This window comes from Styela clava, chromosome 12, assembly GCF_964204865.1.
Source record: "Styela clava chromosome 12, kaStyClav1.hap1.2, whole genome shotgun sequence".
NCBI lineage: Eukaryota > Metazoa > Chordata > Ascidiacea > Stolidobranchia > Styelidae > Styela > Styela clava.
The window spans coordinates 2355966-2370256 of record NC_135261.1 but is presented as its reverse complement, the minus strand read 5'-3'; the positions used below and the strand labels follow the sequence as shown (position 1 = coordinate 2370256).

General features: G+C 36.0%; 1 protein-coding gene across 1 annotated transcript; it reads left to right on the top strand.

Moving 5' to 3' along the window:
- Window positions 1-536: 536 nt before the first annotated feature.
- LOC120329538 (putative Bax inhibitor 1) lies at window positions 537-11544 on the top strand. The gene is made up of 6 exons (XM_039396185.2): window positions 537-641; window positions 1424-1532; window positions 2807-2927; window positions 3553-3699; window positions 5238-5418; window positions 8709-11544. Exons 1-6 carry the CDS (start codon window positions 580-582, stop codon window positions 8803-8805), a joined length of 717 nt encoding a protein of 238 aa, XP_039252119.1. The 5' UTR covers window positions 537-579; the 3' UTR covers window positions 8806-11544.
- Window positions 11545-14291: the final 2747 nt, after the last annotated feature.

Genomic DNA, 14291 nt, shown 5'->3' with positions numbered 1-14291 from the left:
TCTATGTTGAACTCTCAATTGCATACATCTTGGTTTGATAAAGACTGGGGTGAGCACTGTTTAAGTGCCATTTGTTTTAAATTATTGAAAATACTTGATAAGAGTAATTTTTAATGTCAAAAGATTTTGTATGCTACTATAACACGGGCCTCTAACTCGAGGTTCGAATATGTATAAATTAAGTGTTCACCTCTAAATTAAATGTATAGTAATAGGATAGATGGTGTCCATTAGAGCAGAAATTCCCGAAGGAGTAGGGCACAGGTGCGCTTCGAAAATTAACAGAATTACTTTTTCATCTAATTGCAGTATTGAAAACGAGGTTTCTTAGAGGTATAGATTTTTGAGATATGAAGACACACTACGGGAGTAGGCTACTCATTTTTTTTTCCCTTAACAAAAAGTTTGGGAACTGCTACCCTACAGGTAATTAAAAAAATGGACCATGTTCAACGTATACTGTGTGATCACACCATTTTGTCGACCTTTTCTCCCTAGATATAACTGTTAATTATTAACTATTACTATTTTACAGATACATATTATAAAGTATTAAAACTAGATTATTGTGACATCATTATGGATACTCTCTTTGGGAATCGACCAATAAAGTTGTCTGCATTGTCAGACTTCTCACAACTGTAAGTAATTTTTTTATCAAAAGTTTAATCAGAATCTATCTTCAATCAATCATTTATTTCGGTACTCTGACTTAAAAACAAAACAGCATAAAAAGCAGACATACAAACAAAATGCAGAGATACCTGGAAGGCGAGCATAACATGTAATAAAGTTTAAAAAACGTTAATTTACATGCCCATCAACCATAAAATTCATCATTGCACCAACTTGAAAACAGGCTCTGAAAAAAAAACGTTGATAGGGTACTATTTTAATCAGGGCTGTTAATTTAGTCGTTTAAAAATTGCATTGTCGTATTTCTAACAACTGTGAATAACTTATTCATAAAGTTTCAAATGATGGTCTTTTTGATCATATTCTGAGACTTATATTTCCCTAATTATTCCGAAATTCAAGAATTTGATAAATCGAATTTCTAATCATTTCGAATATTGAGTCTGTCTTGGTTATCCCTGCTATTATACTGATTGTGGGGTGCTCCAGAAGTGTGTGTACCAATATGGAGGTAACTAATTTTGTTCGCCTACTTTATATAAAGATGTGTAAAGGGAGTGAAACCTATGGGCAGGGGGTATATTCACTTGGCCAACACGGACAGTCCCCGAACTTATAATAGAACTGAAATAAGGAAGTATATTCACTCGGCAGACACAGACAGTCAGCGAACTCATAATAGAACTAAAAGAAGGAAAATCGAAATAAAAATTATGAACCCTAACCTGGTACACACACTACAGGAGTACTGATTTTGGAGTCAAAAAAAACTTATATTTTTCATCAGGTCCACAGAGACAAAGAAACATCTCAAGAATGTTTACACTTGCCTGATGATCACCATGGCAAGTGCCGGAGTTGGAGCCTACATGAATTTGAAGATGCAGTTTGGCCAGGTTTGTGTATCTAGTTTGTTGTTCTTTAAGCTGTTTGCTCTGATAAAACCTGTACAAGAAGCCACGAATGTTCCACAATATGTAACAATGTTAAAGATTTATTTTAGGTACTTCAGAAGTATGTGAACCGAAATGGCGATCACCGGAACATAGTATGTGTACCAGGTTAGGCCATAATTTCAGGCACAAATACTACAGGAGTCACCTGTCTAGTCGCCGAACTGTAATAAAACTGAATCAAAGAAAATTGAATAAACTTATAGATTAATCCAAACCTAGTATACATACTACGTTCCGGTGTCCGCTATCCTGTTGCACATTCTTCTGGAGCGCCTTGTTTTATTCTGTGACTTCATTTTCTTGCTTTGAGTGTTTAGTTTTTATATTTTTTAACAATTAACATTAACAATGAGTTCACTTTAGTGTTAACAACATTTTTTTTTTCAAATTTCAACGTCTTGCCGTTGACAGACACTCATTTTTGAATAAGTATAATTATCTTCGTTCCTAAGCCACCACAAAAATCCTTTTTATGTTTTTCATCCTGTTTTCAAACAATGTAAACCCAGTCGCAGGGCGTAGAATCTAACTCCGACATATATTTTTATTTGATCAAATTTTCGAGGTTCCCGAAGTATGCGAACCAAGATGGCCGACATCGGAATGTAATATGTGTACTAGGTTAGGGTTAGGCCATAATTTTAGGTATAAATACTACGGGAGGCTCTTGGCTAGTCTTTGAACTGATAATAGGACTAAAATAAGGAAAATTGGAAAAAAATTATCGATTAACCCTAACCTGTTACCCATGTTACGTTCCGATGTCCGCCATCTTGGTTCGCATACTTCGGGAGCACCAAATTTTCTAATGTTTATTTATCTTGCCTCGGGTACCGGGATTCGTTTCTCAGTTAGAATAGCTGACTATTTAATTTTGGTGTCAACGGGCAACAAGTTATTTAAAATGCCTTGCTTTTTTTCAAAATTTTCTACATTTTGTTTAATAGCAAAACATTGACATCAAAAATTTAATAAAAAAAAAGGGTTAAGCAATTGGTGGTAATTGCGATTAAATTCAATTTCAACACAAGGCTTATTGTTTCCACTTTTGCTCTTGTAACACTGTAAATTTTGTTCATAAAATTTAATTTTTATGCCACACTCACATGGCCCGCCAGTCAGGATGGGCAAAATTTTTGGCCCGATATCTGAAACCCTTGCCCACCACCCCTGTTCTATGCCGTAATGCAACGCTTTTTTATTTTTGAAATCAGGGAGGACTCTTGACTGCACTAGTGTCCATAGGCCTGATGATCTGGCTGGCAACGACTGCGCACAACAAAGAAAACCAAATGAAGAGACTTGCAATATTGTCTGCATTCGGCTTCACAACCGGTAAGTTGAACGCGTAGAACATTTCACGACACTCCAGAAGTGTCTGTACCAATATGGAGATAACTAATTTTGTTTGGCTATTTTACATCAAGTTGTGTAAAGGGACTGAAACCTATGAGCAGGGGGTATATTCACTTGGCTAACACAGACAGTCCCCGAACTCGTAATAGAACTAAAATAAGGAAAATCAGAATTAACTTATGGCATAACCCGGTGCTCCCGAAGTATGCGAACCAAGATGGCGGACATCGCAATGTAATATGTGTACTAGGTTAGGGTTAGGCCATAATTTTAGGTATAAATACTACGGGAGGCTCTTGGCTAGTCTTCGAACTGATAATAGGACTAAAATAAGGAAAATTGGAAAAAAATTATCGCCTAACCCTAACCTGTTACCCATGTTACGTTCCGATCTCCGCCATGTTGGTTCGCATACTTCGGGAGCCCCCATAACCCTAACCTGGTTCCCTTAGTTTGACAACTTTTTGAACTCGACTTATTTGCGAGGATATTATGTCATTTATATTTGGAAAACTACATTATTCATTTTGACTTTTTCTGATTCAAATATATTTCGGGTCAATCAGACATTTTAATTTCTATATATTTTTTTGTATTACTCCAGGTATTGGACTAGGACCCCTGATCAACTTGACAATCCAAATTAACCCACAGATTGTGGTCACTGCATTTATGACAACTTCGGTTATTTTTGCCTGCTTCACTCTCGCTGCCTTGTATGCACAAAGAAGATCTCTGCTTTATCTAGGAGGTATGTGGCGATTTTTAGTACAATTTTTTTGTACATTTTGTCAAAACAAGGTCCCTATTCCTGGATTATAGTTGGAAGAGTAGCTATTCTATCATTACTCTGTTCACTTCCAATTTAGGATCTGGTGATCTTGCTTTAAGCAAACTCGCACACATGCAATCGCACACATTGTCGGCGTGTTTTTATTCGTCGAGAAATTTCAAAAAGTTTTCGAGTCTTGCGTAGTACTACAGACTACTGCGCTTTTCACGCGGGCGCATAAATCTCCATCTTTGAAAGTTTTCACTTGTCTTTAACGTTTGTTCGCGAGGAAGAGTTGGGCTGCGTCAAATGTATGCGAGTACACGTTATGTTTTCTAGAACTGAGTGTGTCAATAAGTATGCACCTTTCACGCAGGCGCATAAATCTCCATCTTTGAAAGTTTTCACTTGTCTTTAACGTTTGTTCACCAGGAAGAGTTGGGCTGCGCCAAATGTATGCGAGTACACGTTATGTTTTCTAGAACTGAGTGTGTCAATAAGTATGCGCCTTTCACGCAGGCGCATAAATCTCCATCTTTGGAAGTTTTCACTTGTCTTTAACGTTTGTTCACCAGGAAGAGTTGGGCTGCGCCAGATGTATGCGAGTACACGTTATGTTTTCTAGAACTGAGTGTGTCAATAAGTATGACTTTACATAATTCCAAATTTGCCGACGTAACTGAAAATGAATTCTGTAAATTACATGCAAGCCTATGTGCAGCCCGCAGGTCATCCCAATTCCTAGCGTTGAAAAGCCTATACTTGACCCAAATTTAACGTTACAATGCTCCAACAGCTAGCTTGTTTGAAGCGAACAACGCGAGAGCAATAACCAAAATGTTTCGGCTTTCAACTACTAGCAGGGATATCTTAAATTAAATATCTTAAAGTTGCGGCCTGAGGCTTCACCCAGTTACTCGTATCTATCCCCCCCTGTAATAAAGGTTGCACACCCCTGGCCTAAATAATAACAGCCACAACCCACGACTTCACCCAGTTACTTGTATCTGGCCCCCTGTGATAAAGGTTGCACACCCCTGGCCTAAATAATAACAGCCACAACCCACGACTTCACCCAGTTACTTGTATCTGGCCCCCTGTGATAAAGGTTGCACACCCCTGGCCTAAATAATAACAGCCACAACCCACGACTTCACCCAGTTACTTCTATCTGGCCCCCCGTAATAAAGGTTGCACACCCCTGGCCTAAATAATAACAGCCACAACCCACGACTTCACCCAGTTACTTCTATCTGGCCCCCCGTAATAAAGGTTGCACACCCCTGGCCTAAATAATAACAGCCACAACCCACGACTTCACCCAGTTACTTCTATCTGGCCCCACAGACCCCCCCCCCTGTAATAAAGGTTGCACACCCCTGGCCTAAATGATAACAGCCACAACCCACGACTTCACCCAGTTACTTCTATCTGGCCCCACAGCCCCCCTTTGTAATAAAGATTGCACACCTCTGGTCTAAATAATATTAAATTCCTCTGCCTTTTATTTTTTTCAGGTATCTGTGGTAGTGGATTGACAATGCTTCTCTTTGCCTCTCTTCTGAACATCTTTGTTGGATCGACTCTCCTCTTCCAGGCAAACTTGTATATCGGAATTGCGATTTTCTCCGGATTTATTCTTTACGACACCCAACTTATCGTTGAGAAACACGTCAATGGCGATAATGACTACATCTGGTAAGTGTTAGATGTTTTTAGGTGGGTTGCAGAGTTTTTCTAAATGTTACTGTTTTTGATTAGATGGGGAAATTATGGCATTATTATCATTATGTAACAATTATGAAACGAAAATATCGGTCGGAGACCGAAGACTTATCGATCTTAGATCGGTAATTAGTTAATAAATCGCTAATTATACGACATAATTAACCCAAAATCTATAGGCTTCTGGTCCGAGGTAAGATGCATGCACATGCAAAATTTGGAGCAGATTCAACCACGCGTTCGTGAGATATCGCGTTCATCTAACAGACAAACAGACAGACAGACAAACAGACAAATACCTATCAACATACTTACCGATCTTAAGATCGATAAGTAACTAGATAGTGATCGGAAACCACCGACTTATCGATCTTCTGCATGTTCAATATTTTACTCGTCAATGATAAAAAAAAAAAAAAAAAATTTGCTCCGACTCAATAGCGACATCGCGTGCCCCATCACTAATTAATTAATAACTCGCTAATTATACGACATAATTCATCCAATATCAAAAGGCTTCTGGTCTGAGGTATGTTGAATGCACATGCAAAATTTGGAGCAGATTCAAACTCGCTTTAGTGTGATATCGTGTATGGTACGAAAGTGTCTAACAAACAAACAGACAAATACCTATCAACATGCTTAGATCGATAAGTAACAATAGTGGTCATTCCTTATATATTAACATCTCATTGTGGGTCGCACAGAAAGAATGAGTTGGTCATGAGCAGGGTTGTCCAAAACGAATCGAATATTCGAATATATTCGAATATCATAGTATTCGAATACCTTTTCGGCTGATTTTCGAATAATTCCGAATAGTAGTCACTTTTCGCCGTAAACGTGGTGTTTCGTTTTACGGGACTCTTTAAACGACTTTTTACGCTGTCTCACGTATTGTAATGACGATGAAATAGAATCGGCACTTTGATTGTTTATATTCTGTGCGATCGTACGTCTCATAGTGTTGCGACACATTTGCACGTTTGCGTGGGTGGATATTGCCGACATTCGTCTACGAGGCTTTTAATTTACAAATTCATTTCCATCACGTCGAAAAATTGACAATTACCGCTTTTCTAGGCCCAATTTCATTTCTATGTGGCCTGCTTATTAGTCTTCTCAAGCCTGATTTGTGTAATCTTATATTTGGGTCTTAGGGTCTGCCAATCATGATATTCAATCGCAGGCCGGTTATCGTTACGGCCGCCGAGATAAAGTGATTTGGGACCCTTTCATTTTGCCGATTCAGCAGAACAGGACAGGGACGGGAAAACACAGCTGTGAAATAGCCCGTGGACGTACAGTGTAGTATTTATCACATTCCAAAATTATTTTAACATTCGGGTTAATAGGTTGTCCAAAATGATTGCCGCTTTACAACTTGAATTTACCGCTCAATTGTTAATATTAGTTAATTCTGTGAGTATGATTCTACCAAACTAACATGATCTGGTTCTAAACATATAAAATTATTAGCGCATATCACAGGGACACAATTTTTCTACCAGTCTTATTGGAGGCCTATATGGAAAAAAAACTTTTTTGAGTGCTAAAAATAGACATCGTCCTATTTGCCATGTGGACTTATTAGCCGGGAAATACGGTATTTATAGCCGTCATTGTTACGATATCCAATAAATTGGCACAAGTTGGAAAAACAAGTTGATTTATTAGAAAATAATTTCTGGCAAATAATTTTGATAACGATAGTTAAAAGTATCGATCCTTTACCAGGATGATTTTTTGTTGCGCAAAATAATCCAATCCATGACTGGTACCAGCATTTAAAATGTCATGTCGAATTAATTTATTCCGTTCAACGTAACTCATGGTTGTATGGACAATCTGTGGACATAAAATGTGTGGTAAACTGACCGATATTATTAAATATTGATTCCTATTTTCATATTGAGAAAATAATGAAAGTATTAATACCAAATACCACGGGTATTTGTAGACATGAAATACGTGGTAAACTGCCCAATTATATTTAATTTTGGAATCGTATTTACAAAATAATAAAACTATTATAATTCTAAAATGCAACGGCGATCTGTGCCTTAAAATGTGTGGTAAACTGCCCGATTTACCAACATTTGAGTTATGATAATAGAACTAAATTAACACGGTAAGGCATTTTAAATAGTGGTATCAGTCATGGATTCAAATATTTTACGCAGCACAAAATCATCCTAGTAAAAAGTCCATACTTTTAAATACAAACCAATGGCAACCATTATCCAAATTAGTTCCCAAAAAGCGGGATAAAGTATAAATTCTTTCTCCGACTTGTGACAATTTTTTCGTGAGTACGAAAATAAGAATCAAAAACTAATTATATTCGGCACAATATCACGGCAATATGTGGACATAAATTGTGTGGCAAACTCGCGATTAATATTAATTTTTGATTCCTATTTTTGTATTTACAAAATACAACGGCGATCTGTGGACTTAGAATGTGTGGTAAACTACCCGATTATAAATAGTTTTTGCTTCCTATTTTCATATTTATAAAATAATAAAAGTATTATTACTCAAACATACAACGGCGATCTGCGGACTTAAAATGTGTGGTAAAGTTTCCGAATATAAAAATTTTTTGATTCGTATAAAAAATTGTCACAAGTCGGAAAAATAACTCATACTTTATCCCGCTTTTTGGCAAATAATTTGGATAATGGTTGATATTTAAAAGTATGAGCGTTTTACTAGGATGATTTTGTGTTGCGCGATTATTCAAATCCATCACCGATACCACTATACTGCAAAATATATACTGCAATAATCTGCAAATATGAAATGCCTGGTAATATAACTAGGTTGTAACTTGTAGATAGCAGTTATTCCATTGCTTATTGTATGGAAATTCTTACATACATTTAGATAAGCTTCAATTAGTGAATTTTATTTTCGAAGTATTCGAAATTTCATATTCGAAAAAAATAAATTCGAATGTATTCGAAATAGTGAACTATTCGGTATTGGCCATCCCTGGTCATGAGCTGAGTAATGGCAGTAAAAGTGGGCCGCAGACTAAAAAAGTTGGGACTGTGTTAGATCAATGGTTACAATATAATCCAACTTTTATAATCCATAATTGAATTACAACTTTTGGTAATCAAGAAGTATGCGAACCAAGATGGCAACCACCAGAACACGTACTACTTTCCGGTGTCCGACATCTTGGTTCACATACTTCGGGAGTGCCGATAAACCAACCGTTATTTCACTAATTAATTATCATTAATTACTTCCAGGCACTCTGTCGATCTCTTCTTGGACTTCATCAACCTCTTCCGTCGCATCATGATTCTTCTGGCAAGCAACGAGAACAAGAATAAGAGGAAAGATTAGAGCGAGATGATTAGGGACATACTAAAAACCAAGCAAAACTTTTCTGTGTATTTCTCAGACAACAATTTTATAGGGTTTCTTTTTTGAATAGACTTTAAATTTTAATGATATTTAGGAAAAATTTTTTTGTTATGAAGATGCTTAAGCATTTATTAAATGTATTTAGGACTTATTTTTTGAATAGAATTTTATTTTGATGATATTTATGGAAAAAAATTTTCATGTATGAAGATGCTTAAGCATTTTCAAATTTTTATAGGATTTCTTTTTTGGATAAAATAAAAAAGTGATGGTATTTAGGGAAAACTGTTCTTAAGGGGGAATTTGAATAAAATTGAATATTGAAGATATTCAGAAAAAAATTTAATGTATGAAGATGCTCTAAGCATTTTTCAAATGTTTATAGTTTTTTTATTTTTCAATTTATCATTTTTATGATGAAATTATCAAGGGAATCATCCCAAATGAGCGAAACTTATAAACCTATTTTGAGAAAATGGAAAACAAAAATTCATAAATGTCCATAAAGTCTTAGATTTTTTGAAGTTGCGAAGGGAATTTTTGTTACCATATATGGTTTTGGCCCTCACAGATGTATTAAATGAAGTAAAAATACTTGAACAATTACTGATTAAAAACAACAAACCTGGTTAAAATATGTTGAGAACTGATTTTGTAACAAAATCAAAATTATAAAAGGACTTTATGGACACCCTGTATATCATATATTTAATGGTGTAACGATGGTATTTTCTGATTTTATTTGAAACTTTAGAAATTTTATGCTTGTTTGATTACCGGCTTAAATTTATGTTAGGCCCCTATGGTCTGTGATGACTGTACAGGGCGTCCGCAAAAATATGGAAAAAGTCTGAAACGTATACAAATCGTCCATAATCTTATCAATTGCTGTTAGCCTGCCAGTATTCAACATTAGTATGTATTGATTCAGACTTTCTGTGAATTTTATTTCATCAAAAGAAACATTATCTCGTTGGTTAGACACATAAATTGATACGACGTAGGATGGGAGTCCGTCAAAAATAAGATTCACAAAGAGGGTCCTCGGCTCAAAAAATTTGGGAATCTCTGTGTCAGATGTTAATAATATTACACTTGAACTATTTTTTACTATTGCTTGGTTTTTAGTATGTCCATTTAGTGTGCTCCACATCTTGTACATATATCATAATAAGACTTTTATTAGAAGAGCTTAAATAAAATAAACTTTTTTTTTGACAGTTTTAATTGTTCAAAAGAATTAATTTTTAGTAGGGATGGCTGGCTTTAAACTCAAACTTTTTTTGTGTCGATTTTTATCAAAATTGTTGGAATAGAAATACATTCTGGTACCTTATTTGGTGAACGTGTCCTTAGCGTGTTTTTGGATAGGTTCTAACAGACTAATATCGTTTTGAAGGCTTTGTAATCCATAAAATGGCTGTTGCTATCCGCACATATAAAGAAATAAATTTTATTAGTGCGACTTCCGACAAACCCTGCTTCGAGATTTGATGTAGACAAAAGAAATGTAAATATCCAAAATAGGCAGCATCAAATTTAACAAATAATTTTATTTTTAATTAACTTCACGCCCCCTCAAAAATTTGTCCACGCCCCCTTTTGGCGCCCAACCACTGATGAAAAACTTGTTATGTCATTTTATCACCCATAACATGAAATTTATAGAACTATCTTTGCTTTATGGATACATCTGATTGTATTTAGATATTTGTATTAAGATTTGAGATTATTCTAATAATTGGATTTTTATTTTATGTTGATTAATATAGCCAGGGATGCCGAAATTGAATTTAATAGCCAGACGCACTCGGTACATTTTCTGGTGCTCCCGAAGTATTCGTACCAAGATGGCGCACAACCTGAACATAGTATGTGTACCAGGTTAGGGTTGTTCACGTTGTGCGTCATCTTGGTATGAATACTTCCGGAGCGCCCGTTTTCTTCAATTTTGGAATTTTTTTTCCAAAGATTTGACATCCAGCATTCGACCAGAATACATTCTAAAAAATTGCTGATGGTAAAGAAAAATTTTGATATTTTTTGTGCTCTTCCGAATTCATCTCCATGAAGATATATTATTTCATTGCAAGCCCATGCATTTGGAAAAAAAACCTGGCCAACTAGTTCTATACCCAACATGAAACGGTAGCCGGACAAGATACCGTGGTTCGCCATATTGACCATATGGCCGCCTTATCAGCTTTCATTTCCTCTGGGATAAATATGAACATCAGCCAATTTGAGATATATTTGATAAAATCGAATTGTGTTTTTGGAATGTATTCGGAATAATGGAGTTTTATCTTGACCGTCCCTGGATTATATAGCTATGATAGTTAATCCCATATTGTGCAAATACTGCCTTTAAAAACCACAAATTACCAAGTCAAAATTCTGGGATTTGTTGATTTTATGTTTTTTGAAAGCTGTCTTATTATTTCTCCCTCAATTATCAAAATTCAGAGATTCTAGGATTTTATGTTATTTAATAGCCATGTTATCAACTTTGCTCTCTCATGAAAAACCACCAATAAGCTAACTTTGAACATTTAGCCCAAAATAGTTTATTTAACAAAAAAATTTTTGAATCGTTTGGGAAAAATAATTTTGCTTTGTTTTGAATCGCCATTAATTAGTAATTGATTTTATATTAATTCTTGGTGAGCTTGGGGTGTCTTTGCTTAGCGATAAAATATAAATAGCGATATAAGAAAAGAGTGATCATTGTTTTTGAAGTGGGTTCAAGGATTAGTCCATCTGAGTGTGACAAATAGGCGTCCCTCACTTGGGTACTCCCGAAGTATGTGAACCAAGATGGCGGACACCGAAACGTAGTATGTGTACCAGATTAGGGTTCGGCCATAATTTTAGGTACAAATACTTGACTAGTTCCCGAATTCGTGATGGAACTAAAATAAGGAAAATTGGAATAAAATTTTGGCCTAACCCTAACCTGGTACACATACTCCGTTCCGGTGTCCGACATCTTGGTTCACATACTTCTGGAGTACCCTCACTTGTTAGAACTTTCATAAAAATGCTTTTAAGCACCTTATGCCAAACGGGTCGCTTCAAGCTGATATCTAATATTACCAAAGGCGAATGGTTTTTCCAAAGTGTTGTTGAAAAAAAAATCAATTCCTGGTGGTTTTGCACATCGTGCTAAGAGTTGCCACTTTACCTTGAGAGGGTCCGAATCCTGTGGAAATACTTATATGCGAGAGGATTGCAGAACTTCTCTCTGCGTAGGGATTTCACGTAATTACTGGTCAGTTACGCCTTCCTCGCCATTGAGTAATCCCATACCGGTACTCTCGTAGCATGTGTACCGGGTTAGGCCATAATTTTATTCCTTATTTTAGTTCTATTGTGAGTTCAGGGACTGTCTGTGTCAGCCTAATGAATATACCCCCTGCCCATAGGTTTCGGTCCCTTTATACAACTTGTTGTAAAGTGGGCAAACAAAATTAGTTACCTCCATATTGGTACAAACACTTCTGAAGCACCCATTTACGTCGTTTACGGTCGCGCATCGTGTTTCGCGGTCAAAACGATATCTGTGCGTTATAACCGTAACGCAATCAACACCGCCAGACTTTTTTTGTCTTCACGATATGTTATCTTTTTTATTCCGCGCTGATAATGATAAATAAGAATGTGTAATTGTTGATTGCAATTCGGGAAGGCGTATTCTCCTTTCTCTCCGTGAAACGAAGTTTAGAGCCGTTATGGGCGCTCGAGAGGAGAGAAGGGTTACCGACATAATTTATTAATAACACTTTTATTAATACAAATCGCAAAGTATTGAAAAGCAAAATAGAATTTATTAACATTAATTTCTTACGAGTTACGGGTAAGAATATACCGACGGCTATCGCTAACAGGTAGAAACGATAAATGGAAAAAAAAATTGCTTGCCATTTGCGTCATATCTTTCAATTCGTAATTCTGCATTAAGCGTGTCAACGTCGTTTTTGTAAATTTAGAAACGTCGAACCAGATAAGTAAGACAGGTAAATAATGTATTTTATGGAAATTCCTCGAGATATTGGGGAAAAATATTATTTTGTACACGCAGAAATGTCATTATTGCCGATTTATTCACGTGTTTAGTACCAGTGTCTAAAACCAAAGCTGAGTTACAAGAATACTCAACAGTGAGTATTCATGAGATTACCAATTTGCGGAGTTTTTTTTATTTATTTTGATACGAAAGTAACACGGACACGATCTAAAAGTATAGAAATGTCAACTATCCGCTTCACAAATATCGCATCCTAGGGTCATGATAATATTGTTCGCCAGAAATTAGGACCGTAATTTACAAGCTGTGATGCAAATCCTGAACAGAAGATAAAATTCAGAATAAAATTAATTTGTGTTGTGAATGCACTCCTTATTAGTTGTGTTTAACATCTTCGCCGATGTAAACTATTTCTGTTCGAAATATAAAAAACAAACTGCGATATCCGCCGTTGCGTGAGAAATAATATTTGCTAGTGAAGAAAAAAGTGCTCTAAATAGTTTAATTAACAACATTAATTGTAATGTCGGCCGCCGAAACGATCGCGGTGACAAAAAATATACTGCAGCCTTCGATTATGACAAAATTATGAAATAAAAAACGCCGCATTGTGTTTAGTCTTCAAGTAAAATCCGAAAAAAAAATATTGTCACGGCGATCGTTTCGGCGGCCGACATCCCAATTAATGTGGTTTAAAATGACAACACTCATTATTCGGTGTTCGTTAAAAATATTCGAATAACTCGATTAATTAAAAAATACGATTTTGTCCGCCACTAATCACGGCGTATGTAAATGATCATTGAATGGCAATAGAAAATCAACTTCATTAACAATTAATTCCAAGTAATAGTTTCACATTTCAAGCATTGGATCGGCGCTACATGCGAGCGTGTTTTTGTACATATAAACCATTATGACGCCACTGACATCTGCGAGTTATAGTTTTCTCCAAAATTAATTTTCGATTTTTAATGTTTTATTTCTAAATGCGGGTACCCGCTAACTACGGATTAATGGTCGATGTTTGAAATAGGACTTGCAAAATATTCACCAAACACCGTCAGACAAAGAGAGGCGAGGCGGGTTACACGTAACTGTGGAATTTCGCTGTGAACAATCATATATTTTAGTTTATTAAACTCACTACGTCGTCGTGAATTGCACTTTTGGTGCAATGTTTTAATTTCACCGAACTATCAAGGAAACACGATACAGTTTTCGGGGGTACTGCCGTAGTATGTGTACCTGGTTAGGGTTAGGCCATAATTTTATTCCGATTTTCCTTATTTTAGTTCTATTACTGGTTCAAGGACTGTCTGTGTTAGCCAAGTGAATATACCTCCTGCCCATAAGTTTCAGTCCCTCTACACAACTTCATGTAAAGTAGGCAAACAAAATTAGTTGCTTCCACACGCACGTTTTTAGAGCGCCACAT

Coding starts and splice junctions, on each gene's coding strand:
- LOC120329538 (XM_039396185.2), top strand. CDS start 580: ATGGATACTCTCTTTGGGAATCGACCAATAAAGTTGTCTGCATTGTCA. Junction 642..1,423: donor TTGTCAGACTTCTCACAACT/GTAAGTAATTTT, acceptor ATTTTTCATCAG/GTCCACAGAGACAAAGAAAC. Junction 1,533..2,806: donor TGAAGATGCAGTTTGGCCAG/GTTTGTGTATCT, acceptor TTTTGAAATCAG/GGAGGACTCTTGACTGCACT.